The sequence below is a fragment of the Trifolium pratense genome, linkage group LG7 (genome assembly GCF_020283565.1).
Source record: "Trifolium pratense cultivar HEN17-A07 linkage group LG7, ARS_RC_1.1, whole genome shotgun sequence".
NCBI classification, from domain to species: Eukaryota; Viridiplantae; Streptophyta; class Magnoliopsida; order Fabales; family Fabaceae; genus Trifolium; species Trifolium pratense.
Window position 1 is genome coordinate 20,296,429 of NC_060065.1, and position 22,547 is coordinate 20,318,975.

Here is a 22,547-nt window from a genome sequence, read left to right on the forward strand (position 1 = left end):
AAGGATGTTTGAATAGACATTCATTAATTCTTGTTATCCACACTGAAAAACAAAATATCAGAAAAAACATTGTGGTTGGAATTCATTTGCTGTAGCAAATTTCTCAAAGGATAATCCAATATTATCTTGAAAGATGTGGTTTAGATAATGGCATTTGAGAAAGACTGAAAGAGATATTGTGGTGTAAGCTTAACATGCCAATATTATCCATAACCAACTACCAGTCAATGCTATTGCAATGCAAAGAACTTAGTCTAACTACCTTAATATTCTTGTAAGGTGAAACAGCTTGGAACAAGTCCCACATTGCTTAGTATGGTAAAGAAAGAGGGACGCCGAGGCAATATATATATATATTGACTCTAGTTCTTCGTTGCAACATGCACCAGTCGAAAACTCTTTAAGTTTGTATCTAACTTAATTTCTTGTCATGGCCTTTTAGAAGTTTATGTATTGTAAAAAATTCACATAGTATTAGTCTTTGGATTGTTATTAGACTGATTCCAGTAAGTCTCGTACTATCGAGCTGTTCTGGAACAATTTCTGCAGTCGGCTGTCGGGGATTGCTAAGTCTTTAACTTCGGGTTCTAATGTTGGTCGGTCGTGATTTTTTTTTGTTTGAAGTAACTTTCTGATATTATCCATAGCCAACTACTAGTCAATGCAATTGCAATGCAAAGTACTTTGTCTAACTACCTTAAAATTTGCAGTAGTATCACTTTTTTTGTGTGTGCGTAAATCAGGTATCCTCTACGCGCAATTGCAGAGACTAATCTCTCGAGTCTTGTGAGAGCCAAATAGGCCGCAAACTCTCCCTAAGAGTTTTTACGCTGGCTGTATGCCCAAGTAAGAGATCAAACCCAGAACTTTGATTAAGCTAGAAAAGACCAGCGTCATCTCATTTAAACACTTTTGGATTGCAGTAATATCTCATCTAAACCCACTTTAATTAATATCTCATTTTACAACTGTTTCCGAAGAGATTTGAACTTCATTTTTGAAGTTACAAATTGCAAGATTCTTACACTGAGTAAACATCTCATTGACTCAAAAAAGTTAATCCAAATTCATATAACTGATTATGTGATATAATATACTGGAAGCAGCAAGATCACATTATCTCTTACTTGAGATAAACTACTGCATTGCTCTCACATCTTGCTGTTTCCATCACCCATGTGGGTTAAGATAGACATGTTTGAAATAAAATTCATTAAGTTATCCACACTGAAAATCAAGCTATATATGGAAAAGAGAAGTGGTTGGAGTTTTTCTTTGAATCACAGTGTGGTTTTGGAGTTAGCATTATAGAGAAATAAATATTGAAAGAGATGTACTAGTTAGTGTCCTATATGAATATTATCAACATGCAACTACCAGTCAAACCAGTGCAAACCATTTGGTCATGCAAATATTGGCTTGTTTTGTTTACATTTATTTATATAAATGAAAATAGGACTGACAATTAACCGAGCAAACTCGAACATAGTTCGAGGCTTGATTTGATAATTAATTCTTTAAACTCGATTTATGAATCAAATGAGCTGTATCTAAGTTAAAATTAAAGTTCCTTAACTAAATGAGTTGAACTTATACTCTATATAATTCAACTCAGTTTGATTATGAACTAATATTCATGACTTCATGTAATCAACCGGTGTATAGAAAATGTACCTAAATAAAAGATTAATCTAATAAAATGAAATAAACTTTTTATTAACCATTTAGCAATTACAAAAAAGAAATAGAAATAAGCCAACATCTTAATAATAGAGTAAGTTGAAATAAGCTTTCAAAACAAAGTCTCACATCGACCATTTCTTGAAAATATATATATGCAGGCTACCTATCAGTGTGAATTGGAATTGGAAGCCAAGTTGAAATTTTTCTCCCTGTTTAATTTAATTAAAACGAAAAAAAAAAATACTTTAAAACTTTGAATTTGAAATATGGTAGTCAAATTAATGAGCCGAATCAAGTTGTTTACGAGTTTGAATTGGGGGAGTTCGAGCTAAGAAAAGTTCATGTTGAAGTTGAGTTTAATTTCGAGTTGAACTATGTTTTATTGAGTTGGACTATGTTTTACTACACCTCATTTCAATAATTAAAATAAAAGATTAATGACTGATTTATTTTTTTTTCCATTTGTGTGTTAAATTAAAACATATTCATTAATACAAATTGACATCTCTAATATTTCATCTTTTAAATATAAAAATATTCTTTCCAATACATTAATCATTTAACACACAAATTAAAACAATCATTAATCTTTTAAATTAAAATTTTTTCCTTAAAACAATCATTAAAACAAATTAAAACAAATTAAAACAATCATTAATCATTAATCTTTTAAATTAAAATTCTTTCCTTAAGTCCCCATGAGCTTAGCTCAATTGGTTGGGACATCAGCATTTTATATGCAGGAGCCAGGGTTCGAACCCTGGACACTCCACTTATCCATCTTTAAAGGTGGAATTTCAAGCCACTAGGCTACCTGACCAAAAAAAAAAAAAAAAAAAAAAAAATTCTTTCCTTAAAACAATCATTAAAACAAATTAAAACATATCCATTTGTGTGTTAAATTAAAATTTACCTCTTTTTATTTGTATTGGAAAGAATATTTTTATATTTAAAAGATGAAATATTAGAGATGTCAATTTGCATTGTTTAACGGAGTTTTCCGTGGACATTATCTGTTCGGAACTCCGAAGTCAAGGATTTTTTTCCAACAAAAATGGGGATGGAATGAAAAGTTTCCTGAAGGCATTTGTTTACCAATTTCACTACAAGTTAACTTGTTCAAAATCCCTCGCTTAAATGTGAAGTCATCTCAAGAGGGTGGTCCAATATTGTATTTGAAAGTGATTTCAAAGTTGTAGTAAATGTCATACAAACTAACCATTATGGAAACTCGGAATGGAGATCTATCATTTCATCAATTAAATTATTGTTCAAACTTTGAGTTGCGTTTGATTCGTAAAACAGCAAGGACCGGACAGAACAGTACAGGACAAAACAAGATAATACAGGACAGGACAAACTTGTACCGGAAAGATATAAGACGATAATAATTTTATATTCGAAAATAAAATGGATATTTTCGTATTTTTTATAGTTGTACTGTGGACAAAAAGTTGTCCCGTGGTTTAGTGAGGGACAAAAAATCTTGTTTTTGTCCTGTCCCTTATTACCTAATTTGTCGAGTCCAATAACCAATTTCAAATCAATCAGAGTACAACAAAAGTTGTCCTTTCCAGTTCCCTGTTTTTTAGCAAATCAAACGCACCCTTCATTAAGTGACAAACGAACATGACAGCTCACACTCTAGTTAGAGCGGCATTTTCTTGATCTAGTCGCACTTACTTTAGCAATGTCCTCGTTGTATCAAATTTTTCACCAGTTTACCATCAATTTAACTTGATTTTCTAACTTTTTTATCAATTTAACTTGATTTTCTTTTTTTTTTTTACAAAAACTTTATTTTCTTATTTATTAAAAAAAAAAAACGTAAAATTGGACGATTTTTTTTTTTTTTGAAGCAGACAATTTTATGTATTTTTATTTTTAATAAACGTTTCTGTTTTTGGAGTAATAAACGTTTTTTGTTTTTGTACCAAAAAAAAAAACGTTTTTTGTTTTCATTTCATTTTCGACTTCTCTACCACCGCCCCTTCTCTCACAACAACCACAGCCACAGCCACAGCCACCGCCACTCGGAAATAAACCGATGAACGATAACAATGACCTCAGAATCTCACTACTGCTGCATTTCCCACGAATTCTTCCGAACAGCATCCACAAACCCTGACAAAATCGCCGTAATCCATGCTTCCGCCGTCGCCAACCTTTCCCGCGAAAACTTCAACGGAGACATTACCACGCTCTTACAACAGCGCGTCGAATCCACTTCTCCGCCACTCTACCTCGGTGATCGTAGCTTCACTTACTCTCATCTCTTGAACGCTGTTTCTTCTCTCAGTTCTCGTCTTCGCTCTATCCTTCATGGTGCTGATGACCCGCACCTGATCACAGCCAAACCTCAAGGTTCGTTACAACGGAAAATTGATGATGTGGTGGAATTTCACATCTCTACGATTTTTTTTCTTGCAATTTTGAATATTTTAAGTTCATTTTTTCACTTGTTTATGGAAAATTTATTTATTTATTTATTTATTTATTTAGTTAGTTAGTTTGTTAGTTGGTTAGTTTGTTAGTTAGCTAGTAGTTTTTAATTTTAATGGGAGGCTAGCATGTAGGATTGACACTTCAAATTTAAGGCATGTTCGAGTGTCTGACACAACACCGACACAAGAATGACGCTTGTGATTATATACAATTACTTTTATTTTCTTAAATTATTATCAATGTATAAGGTAAATTCTAATATGGATTACCTTCACAAATGGTTCATAACATCGTGGATCAATAGTTCAAAAATTTTTAAAATTTCAACAACGTCGTACATAGTTGTTTGGAAGTATAAGTTAATGATCATCTTCAATTTTACGATAGAGATGATGACTTAATTGATACCGGTTCGACGTATTGAAATAACGCCGATCATGTCATTTTTTAGCCATAAAGATGAGGACAATCATGAATTTTGAGTTCTAAAGAATATTGTCCACCGTCGTTAGAATTTCTAATAATTTTACTTATGAAGGTGGTTCACCATAACATTCACCTCAATGTCTATAATGTTTGTGTTGTGTCTGGTGTTTGTCTGTGTAAGTGTTTCATAGGAACTACAAATGAGAACACTGAATGAATTATGTCAGGACAAGTTTTTCATGTGACCATTGCGGGTGTGCTGAGTGTAAGGTCTTTGTGTGACCCCTTCTGCCGATGAAGCTAATTTAGGGTGTATTTTGTTTTGAGGGAAAGGAAAGGAACCAATAACTTTTTCATTTGTAAATTGTGAAAATTACGAAATGCTTGTAAAATTGAGTAAGTTAAGGGATTATTGGAAGATTATTGCGATAACCACTCCTTTTACCTCGCTTCATTTGATAATTAATGATAAAGAAAGACGTGGTTTTGTTTTTCCAATTGTCCACTTTTTAAAAGATTTTGTGAATGGCTTAAGCTGTTAGTTTGATGGTTTGCTATTGAAGAGCTACAAAGCACCAACACTTCAGGTTAAAGACGTGTCTGAGTGTTTGACACTCGTATGACACAAACACATGTGGTTATGTTCAATCACTTCTAATTTATCGTGTCATGTGTCCATGTTTGTGTTGGCGCTTTATAATTTATTATTAGTTTTTCTTTTCTATTTTGTAATAGGAAATGATTGGCGTCCTGTATTCTGCTGTAGGTAAAAATGGTGTCCACTGTGAAGTGGGAGCTGTTCAGACATCTGAGTCCTTGAAAACCGTCAAGCCTAGTGCAGAGTCAAGGGTTAACTCCAGCGAAGAGTATAAGCCAAAGATAGTGGGGATATATATGCCTCCATCTGTTGAATATATTATTGCTGTTCTTTCGGTATTGAGGTGTGGGGAAGCCTTCTTACCTTTGGATCCTTTTTGGCCAAATGAAAGGATACTCTCAGTTGCTTCTTCTTCAAATGCTGATCTCATTATATGGTCCAGATCTTCATTTGGTAACAGTAATTTGGACCGGTTTGATGAATCACATTGGCTGGTAAAGTCGATTAGTTGTCCTGTTTTGAGCTACTCCATTAAAGAAAATCTGCAAGAATGTAGTTGTTCAACAGATTTGCCGTGGCCTTGTGCCAATGAAAAGAAAAGATCTTTTTGTTATCTGATGTATACTTCTGGATCATCTGGCAAGCCTAAAGGAGTGTGTGGTACTGAACAAGGTAACTTGTTGCTGTATTTTTTTTTGCACTAGCAGCTCTTATTTTACTGAAAACAAGATTTATTTACTAAAATGTTATGTTGTACACTTGTAGTTTCATAACTTTCCTTATTTATTTGCTGCATGATAAAAGAAGCACATCATATCCTGTACTAATTGGATCATAGTTGAAATATTAAAACTTTGTATGAAGTAAATCAATGTTGAAAACTTTAACATTTCTCCCATTTTGGATAAAGCAACATCCTGTTTATATGTATTCTCCTGTTTGAAGATCCATTCAGTTTTACGCCAGGGAGTTGAAACATGGAGGCTATAAGTTTATAATGAGGTTTGAAATTTGACATGTAAAGATATGGAAGGAAATCAAAATGTCTTGCATGTGATCTTCATTTATATGGAGATTTAGAGATGTCATATATAGGTTTCAAGCTAGGTGAATGCAATACATAAGTGCTTTAGCTGTAATTTGTGATCTCATCGTGCTTATCAAACTGAAAAGAAGTTCTTTTTTTGAACAATGAAAAGAAGTTCTTTTACAAGACCAATACTGATCTATGTATAATAATGAGGTGCTAACATGAGAAAAAGAAGTTTAGTGGAGATATGGATGTCGAGGCAGATCAGTTTATAGATATGCATGAAGATATATTATTAAGAATAAACATATCTAGGAGAACGTTTGAGTAGACTTATTAAGGAGAAAATTGCAGAAATTCATGTATGGTGGTGGTTTAGTCATGTGAGAAGAAGACCGATAACAGATTCAGCGAGAAAAGTAGTTCAAAAGGAATATGCATAAAAAGTTAAGGAGAAACATTTTAAAATACCTTGCTACAAAATCCTTTTATCGGAATTTTGGTTTTTTATAGAGCCTCATGGTGTCAATTGTTCCGTGTAGTCAATCCTACCCAATGAGAGTGGGCTTGATTGTTACTGTTTATTTCTTATTGAATGAGTTTAGTTATTCGGAAACCGACACATTAAAGTTTCTGTCTAAATTTTCTTATGTTTCTAAAGTAAGAGTTTTTGATAAATAATATTTTTTTTATCATGTAAATGTAACTTGTGTTACAATTTGATTTACATTCTTGCTAGGTCTTTCAAACCGCTTTTTATGGATGCAAGGAATGTATCCTTTGATTGGGCAAGAGCTGTTGTTGTTTAAGTCGTCAATTAGCTTCATTGACCACCTGCAAGAATTTCTCAGTTCTATTTTGACTGCCTGTGTATTAATTATTCCTCCTTTCAGCGAGCTCAAAGAAAATGTATATTCCATAATAGATTTTCTACAGGTATGATGGTTTCTGATCTAGCTTTTGTGATTTATATATTGCCATCAATAATCTTTTACCTCTGTAACTTGTTGATTTCTTGTTGCATGTTTTGCAAGAACTGCAGTGTTGCATTGCATTCCTTCTAACTCAATGCTTATCGTTAGTGTTACCTTTGAGAGTTGAAGTGTTTATCTGATTTTGCAAATAAAATCCCATATTGTTTTTGGTAATAATGTTGGAAATGCTTTTTTGCGATGTTTCTATTGAGATAGATACAACTTAAACATTGTTCATAAGGACTGTATCTTTTATATTAAATATCACATATATTTGAGAAGTATTCTACAATCTATTATTCTCTATCTTTTAATGATGAAGTTATACTTAATTGCTTAACCTTGACTGAACTATTAAATGTTTTTGTAGGCTTATTCTGTTAATAGGCTTACGGCTGTTCCATCACTCATAAGAACAATTCTTCCTGTATTGCAAACTCGTGCTGACATGCGTGTTGAAAGTTCGCTGAAGTTACTTGTGCTAAGTGGTGAAACTTTTCCTTTTGCCTTGTGGGAGATGCTTTCAACTATATTACCAAAGACAACAATCTTGAACTTATACGGAAGTACCGAGGTTAGAGATAAAAACCATACTTCTACTTTGAGATTTTTGCAAGTCCGTACTTTGTATTTCCCATCTGGTTTTTGTTATGACATTCAATGCTTTTACTCGAGATTCAATGTTTTCATTGACATTCCTGCACATAATTTGACATCATATTGTTTCTTTTCTATTTGTGAAGGTAATTCAAATTATTGTCCTAGCTGCTCCTGTGTTTACTGTTCTTGCTTTGTTAGTGCAATCCAACGTTATGTAGTCACACATATGACATATTATAATCTACATGAATTAATCGGAAACTGGGTTGCCTGACATTATAATTATTATTCTCATTGCCACTAGAACAGCTGCTCTGTTGCTGCAATGATAAAATGAATGGAAAAATATCGCTTCATAATTTGATTCTTTAAGAAGTGGAAATATACAATACTTTGGATCTGATTTAGAACATTTTGACCCTATTTGCTATTGCAATCTGTAGTTACTGAAATTCTATCTAACTCAAAATTTAATTATATCAACACTCCAAGTGGAGGAACCATGAAGAGACTAAATTCAAGCACAAAACTTTAAGAAATTTAGATAATATTGGAGGGTGTAATTAAGGTATGGTAGGGAAATTAGAGAATAATGGAGGGTTTAATCAAGGTGTGATAGAGTAGGTTTGATTTATAAAATCTGTTTGACACATTATCCACTTGAGAGTAATGCTGGTCAGACTTTGAGTTATCTTTACTTTATTTCTCTGGTTATTTTGTTAAATATTAACCATGGATATTGTTGGAAAATATTTAGTTTCCTAGTTTGTTATTTCTAGGAGATTCTAAGCTTATCTATTATTTCCTTTTATGTTTGTACTCTTCCTATTTAAACCAGCCTTGAGCTGAGGAATAATTCACAACAGTATTCACTTATTATTTTCTACATGGTATCGAGAGCTCCCGATTTTGGGGGTCTCGCTTCCGCAAAACCCTAGCCGCCGTCGTGTTTACAATCTGACCACGACGACTGATTTTGTGTGCGGCACTGTTCACCCGTGGTACTGTTCACGCACCACTATTCATTCGAAATACTGTTCATCAGAGGCACTGTTCATACGTACTGTTCACGAGTACTGTTCGCCGGCGTTACTTTTCTTTGCTGCTTCCGGTACTCCTTGGCTAAGATTATTAATTATGACGTTTTTTTATTCTCGACGACGATCATCCACTTTCAAATACCGTCGTGAATGCAAATATTGTCATTGTTTGGGACATACTATTTTTCAATGTTGGAAATTACATGGTCTTCCGCGACCTTCAAATCAGAAGAACAAAGGTGGAGGTGAGGGTCATACATTCCAAGCCAGTAATTCTGATCAAGAGCATCAGTCTTCTTCAATTCAGCTTTCATTCACGATGGAACAACTACACAGACTGTACAAAATTCTTGAATCTAACACTCTTTCTGGCTCTGTTGCCCCCAAAGGTACTTCTGCCCTTTTTAGTGTCAGTCCCAGTTGTGCTTGGATAGTAGATTCGGGTGCAAGTGATCACATGACTGGTGATTCTACTCTGTTTTCTTCTTATAGTCCATGTGCAGGTAACCATAAAATAAAAATTGCGGATGGATCCTTTTCGGCCATTGCGGGTAAAGGTTCGGTTGTGTTGTCTCCAAGTCTAACCCTTAAAGATGTTCTTCATGTCCCAAATCTATCTTGTAGTCTCATGTCTGTCAGTAAATTAGCCCAAGATAGAAATTGTCAAACTAATTTTTTCCGTACTCATTGTGTTTTTCAGGATTTGAACTCGGGGAAGATGATTGGTAGTGCTAAGGAGAGTGGAGGACTCTACTACTTCGACATTGAACCTGAATCACAACTACCTTCCAAACCAATAAGTTCATGCTTTGAATCTTTTTTAGTTCTGAATAATAATAATGATGATGTTATGTTATGGCATTCACGATTAGGTCATCCTAGTTTTCCTTATTTAAAACACTTATTTCCTGAGTTATTTCGTAATAAGGATTTATCTTTGTTTAAATGTGAAGCATGTGAATTTGCAAAACATCATCGTTCTCATTTTCCATTACAGCCCTACAAACCATCAAAACCTTTTTCTGTTATTCACAGTGATGTTTGGGGCCCTAACCGAACGAGTACACTTTCTCATAAAAAATGGTTTATCACATTTATAGATGATCACTCAAGAGTTAGTTGGGTGTACTTGTTAAAGGGGAAATCTGACGTTTGTCAGGCCGTAAAAGATTTTGTTAAAATGGTGCAAAATCAATTTCAAACAAATATTCAAGTATTTAGAAGTGATAACGGCAAAGAATATTTTAACACAATGTTGAGTGATTTTTTTCGTGAAAATGGAATTGTGCATCAAAGTTCATGTCCTAACACTCCCCAACAAAATGGAGTTGCAGAAAGAAAAAATAGGCACTTGTTGGAGGTGGCTAGAGCTTTACTTTTCGCAAGTAAAGTACCAAATTATTTGTGGGGTGAAGCAGTTTTAACTGCTGCATACTTAATTAACAGAGTGCCCTCCAAAGTTCTTAATTTTAAAACTCCAATTCATATTTTCAAAGAATGTTTTCCTAATGATCGTGTTTCAAACGATTTGACCTTAAAAATCTTTGGTTGCACTGCATTTGTTCATGAACATAAGAATATTAGCAAACTCGAACCGCGTGCTATAAAATGTGTTTTTGTTGGGTATTCTCCAACCCAGAAGGGATATAAATGTTTTGATCCAAAAAACCAGAAAATGTTTGTCACCATGGATGTTACATTCTTTGAAAACAAACCTTTTTTTGACACGCATCTTCAAGGGGGAAATTTAAATGAAGATTCGTCTCAAACTGAGGACATGAGTTTTTTTAACTCGTTTCAAACTGAGGACATGAGTTTTTTTAATAATTTATCTTTGCCGGTATCACAAAGTTCTAAGACTTATACTTCTGCACCAACGAAAAATGGCCATGATTTTTTATCTAATCCTACTCCTGTTATGAGTAGTGAGCTTGGTGAATCCGAGCCTACATTTTCTTATGAAGAAAACAATGAGAATCTTGAAAACAATGATAATGATGATCTAATTGAAATGCCACAAAATAATGAGTCATATAAAGATAATAGGTTTGAAGCAGGAAACAAGACTTGGAAAGGAAAGGTTTTTGTGAGAAAGAATCACAAAGAAAGTGATGAGTCCACATCTCAACACTGTCATGAATCTGAACTGAGGGATGATCAACTTCCTAAAAAAAGAAAAGGTAAGTCTATCTCTGTTTCTGAGAGTCGTATTTTGTATCCTGATATCGATGATCCTGTGGCTGTTAGAAAACCTGTTAGATCTTGCACTAAATACCCATTGTCCAATTTTATATCATATTCAAATTTGTCTTCATCTTTTTCTGCCTTTACCTCAAAATTGTCTAGTGTAGAGATTCCAAAAAATGTACAGGTTGCTCTAGAAGTTCCAAAGTGGAGGGAAGCTGTACTTGAGGAGATGAAAGCTCTTGAAAAGAACAAAACCTGGAGTGTTATGACACTACCGGATGGCAAGAAGACGGTTGGATGCAAATGGGTGTTTACTGTGAAGTATAATTCAGATGGGTCAATCGAAAGGTACAAGGCTCGATTGGTGGCTAAGGGTTTTACTCAAACCTATGGTATAGACTACTCAGAGACTTTTGCTCCTGTTGCAAAATTGAACACTGTCAGAATTCTCTTGTCTCTTGCTGCTAACTTAGATTGGCCCCTACATCAGTTGGATGTTAAGAATGCTTTTCTCAATGGTGATTTAGAAGAAGAAGTATATATGGACATTCCTCCTGGCTTTGAAGACAAGTTTGGATCAAATGTATGCAAGCTAAATAAGTCTTTGTATGGATTAAAGCAGTCTCCTAGAGCTTGGTTTGAAAAGTTCACTTATTCCATGAAGAAACAAGGATACATTCAAGGACAAGCTGACCACACCTTGTTCACAAAGTTCTCCCAAGATGGAAAAATTGCTGTCCTAATTGTTTATGTTGATGATATCGTCCTTACTGGAGATGATATAGTTGAAATGGCAAGAGTACAAGAGAAATTAGCATTAGACTTTGAAATCAAGGACTTGGGATCCATGAGATATTTTCTTGGTATGGAGGTTGCTCGATCAAAAGATGGTATTGTAGTTTCCCAGCAAAAATACATTCTAGATTTATTGAAAGAAACAGGAATGAGTGGATGTCGACCAGCAGATACTCCCATGGATCCTAATGCAAAACTTTGGGAAGAAGGTAGGGTTCCTGTTGATACTGGAAGGTACCAGAGATTGGTTGGGAAACTGATTTATTTGTCACACACTAGACCTGACATTGCTTTCTCGGTTAGTGTAGTAAGTCAGTTTATGCATTCTCCTTTTGAGGAACATCTTGAGGCAGTCTATAGGATACTGCGATATTTGAAAGCAAATCCTGGAAAGGGGTTATTTTTTAAGAAGACTAATGAAAGAAATGTGTCTATCTTTACCGATGCTGATTGGGCAGGTTCAGTCACTGACAGAAGATCAACCTCCGGATATTGTACCTATGTTTGGGGTAATCTTGTGACATGGAGGAGCAAGAAACAAGGAGTTGTAGCAAGAAGTAGTGCAGAAGCTGAGTTTAGAGCTATGGCTCAAGGTATTTGTGAAGGATTATGGATCCACAGAGTCCTAGAAGAGCTTAAGATGAAAATTGAGCTTCCATTGAAATTATACTCTGACAGTAAAGCCGCTATTAGCATAGCTCATAACCCAGTTCAACATGACAGAACCAAGCATATTGAGATCGATCGACATTTCATAAAAGAGAAGTTAGATGCCGGAATCATATGTCTACCTTTTGTAACTTCGAGTCAGCAAACTGCAGATATCTTGACCAAAAGCTTAGCAAGACCCACCTTTGAGCATTTGATCGGCAAGTTGGGCATGATAGATATCTATGCACCAACTTGAGGGGGGGTGTTGGAAAATATTTAGTTTCCTAGTTTGTTATTTCTAGGAGATTCTAAGCTTATCTATTATTTCCTTTTATGTTTGTACTCTTCCTATTTAAACCAGCCTTGAGCTGAGGAATAATTCACAACAGTATTCACTTATTATTTTCTACAGATATTATGGCTATTTTTGGGGTGACAACAAGAATTCAAAGCTTGGTGTTAGATAGGCTAAAGCTAAGGCACATTGATTTTGATGAGACTAATCCCGTGATTAAACAGTCTCCAAAGGAACTTAATGTAACTTGAGCTATTTACGTTAGATTTTGTCACGACGATCTACACGAGAACTTTTGTCATTATCATTGATTAGTGCATTTATTTTTCTTCTTTTATTTTCAATTCAGATTATGTTATTTGTTTAAGTGAATTTTCATAGTTCTTGTCGTACTGCACTTTCCGTGTATTGATGCTAATACTAGTCATACATTTCTTTTCCCTTTCCATTTTTTAACTAAGGTCGCTGGTGATTGTACATATTTTGATTGCAAGAGGATACCATTGGTTTTGAAGGAAGAAATGCTAACAAGTGTTCCAATAGGTTTACCCATCACTAACTGCAATGTACAGATTATTGGTGAAAATAGTGCATCAAATGAGGGTGAGCTATACGTTGGCGGGTCTTGCATATTTAGGGGTTACTACAATGAATCTGATGGATTTGTAAAATTGCCTCAAAGTTATGGTTGTGAAGATATTGTTGATTCTTGCCAAAGCCAATTATACTTTAAAACTGGTGATTTAGTCAAACAGTTGACAACTGGTGATTTTATATTCTTGGGAAGAAAAGACCGTATAGTAAAAATTCATGGGCAACGTATTTCCCTGGAAGAAGTTGAAAATTTTCTAAGGGAACATCCCTATATAAATGATGCTGCTGTAGTTTGTCGAAATCTTCAAGCAGAGCTTGTGCTTATTGAAGCTTTTATAATATTGAAGGACAAACAACAATTGGGTGAATCATTAGTACCTGCAATCAGGAGTTGGATGAGTAACAAACTTCCATCAGTTGTGCTCCCTAACCGTTTCATCTTCACAGAATCATTCCCTGTGTCTTCTAGTGGTAAGATTAATTATGAGTCATTGGTTAGCTCAGCCTTATTGACTAAGAATGTCAACGATAAGATTGGCAACATTAGCTGCAGTGATCTACTGCAACTTATTAAAAAGGTAAGGCCTCAGTATTTTATATGATGATATATCTTGTGTATCAGAACAGAAAATATAATTCCTCCATTGATTTTGTTTTGTTTAACTTTGTATTTTAAATAGTTATAGTTGGATTTGGACAATGATGAGTATTTGGTGATAAGTAGCATGCATGAATGGTTACCAAATCTATTTTTTCCTGTTATTTCTACTAATGCGTTGAAGACACTCTATACTAGCTACTGTGGCCTGGTTCTCTTATCTGAAAAACTTATCACCACTTACAATGAGTGCACACAACTACAGATGAAGCGGAAAAGAGATTTAGCTGGGGGGATGGGAATTGTGTTTGTGCCTGTCTCCTTCTCGTACTTCTCATAATAAAATTTTAGTCATCGGCTTGTTAGTGTACAAAGCCCATGAAACTTTTAATAAAAAGTAAGAATACAACCTGGTATACCACAATGTAGCTATTGCTATTTCAGCACCTTTTGTGCTTAGTGCACATTTCAATTGAGGTTTATTCATGAGGCAGTATGTTAGAGGTGAAAACCATTTCTGGGCAATATTTCATTACCGTAGGACAGATTTTTATAAGTCAGTTTCTTCAAGTATGTTCATTTTGGTTACACGTCTGTAACTGCTGGTTTTTCTGTTGTATAGAGGCTCTCTAATTTTAGAGGATCCTCTGTTCTCCCCCTTTTCTCATTTCAGAAAGACTAATTTATAAGTCAGCATGTACAGATCTTTTCAAGCATGTTCTGAATATGTCTCTGTTTCTTTTTTCAATGATCTATGATGTATGACATATAATTAATTAATCTATGAACCTATAATATAATGAGACATTTGTTGCTTTTATGTATTCCATTTGTATGTGTATATACATTTAGATGTAACTTGTTGGCTCCTAAACTAGTTATCTAAGAAGTTTTTATGTCTGTGGACTTAAATTTTTGATTTGGTGATTTCTTTAACAGGCGTTTCACGGTGCTTTAATGGTTGAAAAGTTATGTAATGGTGATGATTTCTTTATGATGGGTGGTAACTCTCTTTCTGCTGCACATGTTGCATACAATTTGGGGATTGACTTGAGATTTCTTTACTACTATCCAACTCCGTTTAAGCTTTGTATGGCTCTTCTCCAAAAAAGAGGATTATGTACTTTGCATGACAACTCGGATAAATGTTTGCAATTAGATGCAGACATACAAAATAACCCTTTATCTTCCAGTGATACGGAAAATTCAATTCCTCTTCAGTCAAGGGTGATTCCTAAAGATAATGCTGATGTTTTGTTCCCTTCTAAGCGCTTAAAAAGGGGTTCTACAGATGTTACATCAGGGGGAAATGAACCATTTCCTTGGCATTCCCCTTCAATATTCTCATCATCTTCATTTAGCCGATGCAACAAGGTGTTGTATGAAGGGAAAACTTCTGTAATGGATGCACACCAAACAACAACTTGGTCAGTCAATGCTCCAAGAGGAAGCAGAGGTCACATGAAGAGCTTTTGGAAAGTTAACATGAAATCTTGTGTTGATGCTTCTCCCATGGTTGTGTCTAAAGGCTCAGATATGTATTTATTCATTGGATCTCACTCACACAAATTTCTCTGCATAAATGCTAGAAGGTATAAACAAAATATAGTTTGTATAAATGGTTTTAATCCATCGCATAGTGTTTCTCATATTATTGGTCTTAAATCAATAATTTTTGTATTTGTATGCTTTCATTTTATAGTTTAATCTCCAGGGTCTAATGAAAAATTACAATACCTGCAACAACATTTTTAATCTAACTGGAACCAATTTGTACCCTTGGTGTCATGATGATTTTTTGTACTCTTTAAAATTTATTTGTACAGATGTATGATATGGATCACATATAACATCTGTACATCTTGGCACCTAATTTTTGTAAAATGCATCAAGAAGATATAGATTTCTTTTACAAGAAGCATGAGGAGATTACTTACACTTTTTTCTCTGACACCATCAGTCACACTTTTAATGTTCTTACAATTTCATTCACTATTGGATATGTTCATTCTATCATGCTTTGTAGCTGATGAATAGAAACTGCGTGTTTGGTTACCAAACTTATCCTATGTATATTCAGCAGGGTTAAAATGCAAATACTTATGCACTGTTGATTCTAGATAGAATTTGGTATATATTTTCTTTTCTAAAACTACTAAAGCTGCTGCTTAATAATTTGTTTAGTGGTTCTATGCAGTGGGAGACCAAACTAGAAGGTCGGATTGAATGTACATCAGCGATTGTTTCTGATTTTTCCCAGGTCTGTATTCAATTGTTAAGTATTACAAGATTCTATCCATTTGTTCTAACATGTGGTATTTGTCTAGGTGGTTGTTGGATGTTACTTGGGAAAAATTTATTTTCTTGATTTTTGGAATGGACAAATCTACTGGACTTTTCAAACATCTGGTGAGGTATCTAGTTTTTTGAAACATCTAGTTTTAACACTGTAATTTTTTTTTTCTTCTTGTTTTGTGGTTCTCTGGTGTTTTTGAGAAGCTTTTAGGTTTCCTTTAGTTTAGTTCATTTTTTTATTATTACAACACACTGAAGGGATGTAGTGATTGCTGAAGGAACTTGAAAACAAATTGATTGGCACCCAATAATTGCATTATGAGTTCCATAAGATCTATCCACAGCATTTACTAATCTTTAGTATATTTATCTTCAATGCTTTTTAAAACAGAGGTCCCGTCAATATGAACCTCACAACAAGGATCGCCAATGAATTACAGTATCACTGTTATCTGTCTCTAGCATCACTGCTTCCACAGTAAAAATTGAATTGTAGAACATAATAAGTGCATTGTTCACGCTTCAAAATGTCTGGAGAAAAAGGCCGTATTTAGATATGTATTAGAGTCATTCATCTATTTTCACTTAATATAGTTTAAGCTTTTGAAATATTCATGAAAATAATAAATTCAGCATTTTATTATTAGCATCATATAAAATGTTAAAATTTACCTTTGGTTAAAACCTTTTGTTTTTACCAAGAAAAATCTATATGTGAATTAAGAAAATAATATTTAATTCTTCAAAATTTCATTTGTGATGATCTGAAGAGACATAGAAGCCCCTTAGTTGATATTCTTTCTATTTTTGATGAACTTGTCCTCCCCCATGTTGTGCCTAGTAACTAGCATCATGTATCTCCAATTATTCTTTTTATTAAAAAAAAAAAGTGGCATGCCGCGTATCCACTTCTCTCATTTACCTGACTTGGTTGTAAGTTGTAACCCCCTCTTTTGTGGTCAATTTCTAATTTAAATTTTAAATGCTTGAAGGTTAAATCACAGCCAGTTATAGACACATGCAGACAATTGATCTGGTAATTCCTTTTATGCTTCTCTTTGTATAAATTTTTTGTATATCATTATTTTCATGATGAGTTGATCTATGTTGCATATTTGATATAAGTATTGAATAGTTTGTGCTAAATATAGATGTTTTAAACACTATTTTGTATTAAGTAAACTCTTACAATTCTATGGGTCGAGTCTACCGTTAAGAGTCTCACATCGGTTGCAAGATGGCTTGAATATATGTTTTTATGTGAGGGCAATCCTCACCTTATAAACCGACTTGTAAGCTGAGGATTGCATCTATTTATATCCATGTTCATACCATCTCACATCCAATGTGGTAGTCTATGCTCAGTTTAGAGGACTGCTGGTTTGTGTAAATCTTTGAAATAGCTATTTTTGGCATTTGGTATAGTTGAGAGTCAAATAGAAGCGAATAGCATCTTTATTTTTAATTTGACCTATGCTCGGTTTTATATAGTGAATAGGAAGTCCAACTGGCACATTTTCGAATTTGTTTATTGTGGAATGCTTCCAAACTGTCTCTTTTTCTATCGTCTTATGATGTAAGGCATGCTGCTGATTTGAGATGAACTGGTGTTGGCATTTATAGGGCTGTATTTAGATGAATTTTACAAATACACACCAGGCTACGGAGCAGCCTATGATATTTGATATGAACTAGGTATTTCATTACATAGAAGCTGGGATAAATCCCATTTAAAGAGATCATAAACAGCAAACAAAAGATAGAACACTGTAGAACTTTGAGAGTGCACAAACTTCCATACCCAAAACTTTGCGATACGGATCGAATGTATCATAAGATATTGATAACCATGACTAGATGACACTTCCTTGTCTTTAACTTTTTATGTCTGCTTTCAGTTATTTCCTTTTCCTTCCTGCCCTCTTTGCCAAATAGGAAATGTTACAACCCAAATCCTTCTGATTTCCCGCATGGTCTAGCATCAGAGTAATATCTTCCTTTGTCACCACATCCATGTTGCTTTCATGCTAACTTTAAACGGTCTGCAGATCTCCATATATGTTTGTTTTTTTAAACATTGAAACGATAATATACTTCATAAATTCTGACTGAGCAAGAAAAGAAGTTGCTCTCACATGCCATACGGTACAATATAAGTTGTCAAATCTGGTTGGTTAGTGCTCAAATTGGGAAAGGATTCACCAAAAACTTAAGTTATACTGTAGAAAATAAGGATTTCGATGTTTGGTTTAAGACTTCATCTTCTCAGAAATTGAGTTCCCATGGGACCATGTTTGCTGTAAATTGTGTTTCCCTTTGACTTCATATTTTATTCTCTTGATGCTTGTTGTTTCTTGACTGTTCTAAAAACACCTTACATAGAAATTAAACGTCACTTTGTACAATTTTTTTTGAATTACTGGACAAAGATATATATGGGTAGAACTTCCCATTGCATGAGTTGATGTTTGAAGAGTGTAGTATACATGTTAAACATCTTTTATTCTCAGAAGTCCCTGACCTATGTTGAAGATAAAAAATTTCTTACATGTAGCTTGATTGGAAAGTTTTCGGCATGGTTTAATGTTTATACAGGTGTGGCTCGTATGATCATAACTTATATGCCCTTGATTACAAAAATCATTGTTGTGTCTATAAGCTACCGTGTGGAGGTAGTATATATGGGTCGCCTGCAATTGATGAGGTGAATTTCACTTCTAAAGGACATAATACATGTATATTGATTAGTTAAGAGTTTACTACTGAGTTCTGAATCTCTTTTACTGATTTTTCATGTAGGCTCGCAGCGTACTTTATGTGGCCTCCACTGGTGGTTGTATAACAGCTGTATCGATATCAGTACGGTCAATTTATAAATCTATTAACATACTTGCAAAAAAAATATATTTCTTTCTGAAGAATTCAATTCTGTAATGATATATAGACTGCCCTTTCTCGCGATACCTAAATTCCAGATTTTGGATTTGGGTTTCTGTTAATATTTTTATTGAAGTTGCCAACATGTGCAATTGAGCTATTGATCTTAAGTTGGACTGAAATATTCCTTTACTAAATCCAGGCTTCGCCTTTTAGTATATTGTGGCTACTTGAATTAGAAGTCCCCGTGTTTGGTTCTTTGGCCGTCACCCAAAATGGAACTGGTACGTATCATGCACTCTTCCTTTTGATTATGTATCAACTATCAACCACTCTTCCTTATACTGGTTTACTTTTTTCCTTTTCGTTCAGTAATATGTGGCTTGGTCGATGGCCATGTTCTTGCATTGGATCCAAACGGATCCATCGTTTGGAAGGTATGAAGTATGAACCTTCTTATATTTGCAATTTGTTACCTGGTGGAAGTAATTTTAACGTGACGTTTTTGTCAATGAAATTTGCTCAGAAAACAACTGGTGGTCCAATTTTCGCTGGGCCGTGCATACCTTCTTCTCTTCCTCATGAGGTACATCTTGTTAGAAAATAAAAAATTATCTCGTAATATCTTGATATTATGTTAGAATATCATAATTTTTCTCCTTTGATTAGTTTTCGATCATGCTATATCTTAGATTTTCTCTTAGGATTAATTTCTATATTATTATTATTATTTGTTTCTTGATTTCTCTGTTTATTTATTTATGATTGAGTCTATTTATCACTATGAATGGGATTAGTGTTTAGTCTTTTTTTGTATTAAGTCATTATCAAGTTATTATCAATAAATATTTAAAGTTCTTGTTATTTTCTCTCCTACGTTCACCAACATGCCACAAATTCATCAATTCTTTTCATGGATTTTACAAGGATAAATTTTAGTTTTTTTTTCATTTGACTCTTCACATCCTTTTTGTAAAGGTCCATAAAAGATTGTGAAAATTACTGTTGGCTTCTGTTCTGGGAAATTGCTTTGGATTCGGTTCACTTAATTTACTACTTGTAGTGCATTCGAAGTAAAGCGTATTTATGTCATTGTGAAGTCTCGGTATAAGTAGTTATTGGGTATATTATTAGTATTACAGCTATTATAAGAGATTGGTTAAATATTTATTTAGATTGTTATTCTTTTATTCCACCGTAGGTGCTTGTATGCTGCAGAAATGGAAGTGTTTACTCATTCAAATTGGTGAGAACCAGCTCATAAATTTGTTCCCTTTTCTTTTTTTGTTGTCTTTTTGGTGGATTAACCTTCGATGTACGGATTCATGTTCAGCCACATTTTTACCTTTAACTGGATATTTGTGTTTTTCTCTCTAATTTAACTATGTGAGATTTTGGTTAGTCTGGTTAGTCTGTACTTGTACATGGCCATCAATTTTGTTCCATCTGAAACCCTTAAATTCTCATTTTATATTCAAATATTTGGATATTCATAATGCATTTGGCATATGAATTGAAATACATTTAAATGTTTCGAAATCACAAAACAAGTGAAGTTTTGACAAAATATGAGGATTTTGTAGGATGTGAGATTAGGATTTGAAGTGGCGAAAAATTCTGGAAAAACTTTTGTTACAACTGACAATATTTTCCCTTGCAATAAATGCTGTGGTGAAAAATGATTTGTTTTCCACTCTTTATGTTGGATTAACACCAGGAAAAGGGAGATCTAATATGGGAATACAATGTTGGAGATCCAATTACTGCATCTGCTTATGTTGACGAGCACTTGCAGCTGGAATCTGATGCCTCCAACCCTTTGGACAGGTTAGCCTAAGTTTGCTTTCTTAGTTGAAGGGACAATATCAAATAATCAATTTCAAACACATGTTTTTGTCCTATTCAGGTTAATTTGCATTTGTTCTAGTTCCGGAAGCATACACATTCTTCGATTGAACACAAATTTATCCGAAGATACAAATCTACTAACAAGCGAAGTGCAAGAATTTGCAAGACTTAACTTGCCGGGGGATATATTCTCATCACCTTTAATGATTGGTGGCCGGATTTTCATTGGTTGTAGGGATGATTACTTGCACTGTGTTTCCCTTGAATTTCCAAAGCAATATGGAACTTAAAACCTTGTATAGTTGAGATTTTGTTGAACTCTTATGCAGTAGGCTTATTTCCCCGAAAAAGAAAAAAAAATTTATTTAGGAAAAAAAAAAACCCTTATAAGTCATAAGTTTATTAGCGGCGGCTTCAGAGAAAAACATAAAGGGTTTATATTTTGTTAAAGAAATCAATTTTTGTTTTATTTGCTCCTATAATCATTAGTTTCTCGGTTTCTAAATTTTGTTTGAAGACAAAGTTATCATCAAAATCAATTTGAGTATGAAGAAATTGCAAAACTCCAAACATGAAGTAATCATATCATAATCAACTGCAAAAACAAACGCATGGTTGTGTTTACTCTCCAGTTAAAACACAACATAGTTTTTTAAGATGAAAAGAAAAGCCTCAGCTTTTGATAGTTTGAAAGTTTGATATTGTAGAAAACAATAATAAAAAAATTAGTTAAAAAATGATTAAAAAAAAAAGCAGCGAAATAAAGAAACTTACAATTGCTATTAAGGATCAGACATAATGACTACCTCTGTAAATTTTATGAAATAAAGAAGATATCAATGATTGTGCCTTGTGTTGTTTGTTTGATACATCTCATGATCAATTTAATGGAATTTCGAACACAACTATTTGTGCCTGCCTATACATGTGTAGTTCATATTGTCACAGTAATCATTCTATTCCTCTCAAGTGATAAGCATGACTTACGATTCTTCGCAATGAATTATACAAACGAATTGTCAAACAATAAAGTGGGATAACTTTCCCATTCATTTTATTGAAGCAATATTTCGAAAGACAAAATTCCAATTGGGTTAAAAAGAGAACACACTTCGGAAGTTACGTTTCGAAACAGGACGTTTTGGATTGTAACTTCCGAAGCATAAAAAATTAAAGCCACTTCAGAAAGTAAATTCCGAGATAGTGTTTTTTATGGTCAAAGTTCAATTCAAACCCTCCTCTGTTATTTTTTATGCTCAAAGTGCAATATGCAATTTCTCTAAATCACTACAAGTATTACCATTGCACTTGAATAATACTTACCCTTGATTTTGGACTGGGGCAGGTAAAGTTTTCAAAATATGTATTATGCATCGAGTGAATACAATGAGCTAAAGCACTAGTTAAATTATATTGTACATATTAAAATTCAACGCCTCTAACACCTCTAAAAAATTCATTTTAGTAATTACATATCTAAAATATAAAACTAATTCCAAGCCACTTGACAAAAAAAAAAAAAGAAGTAATTTCAAGGCAAAATATCCAAACTACATTAACTGATTGTTCGCAAGAAACTACAACTATTTTTGTAGTGATTATTTAGTGGAC

General features: G+C 33.8%; 1 protein-coding gene across 2 annotated transcripts; it reads left to right on the forward strand.

The window, feature by feature from the left end:
* Window positions 1–3,569: 3,569 nt before the first annotated feature.
* Window positions 3,570–21,441, forward strand: LOC123896834 (putative acyl-activating enzyme 19). 2 transcript variants are annotated; one of them, XM_045947236.1, is made up of 17 exons: window positions 3,570–4,047; window positions 5,321–5,824; window positions 6,922–7,118; window positions 7,527–7,730; window positions 13,186–13,896; window positions 14,856–15,508; window positions 16,101–16,176; window positions 16,244–16,330; window positions 17,204–17,247; window positions 18,807–18,915; window positions 19,011–19,070; window positions 19,291–19,372; window positions 19,461–19,525; window positions 19,615–19,674; window positions 20,290–20,334; window positions 20,806–20,915; window positions 20,995–21,441. In XM_045947236.1, exons 1-17 carry the CDS (start codon window positions 3,744–3,746, stop codon window positions 21,224–21,226), a joined length of 3,543 nt encoding a protein of 1,180 aa, XP_045803192.1. In that variant the 5' UTR covers window positions 3,570–3,743; the 3' UTR covers window positions 21,227–21,441. The 2 variants fall into 2 exon arrangements, with proteins under 2 accessions (XP_045803192.1, XP_045803193.1); XM_045947237.1 differs by lacking the exons at window positions 19,615–19,674; window positions 20,290–20,334; window positions 20,806–20,915; window positions 20,995–21,441 and having other exon boundaries at window positions 3,661–4,047; window positions 19,011–19,075.
* The last annotated feature ends 1,106 nt before the right edge of the window (window positions 21,442–22,547 follow it).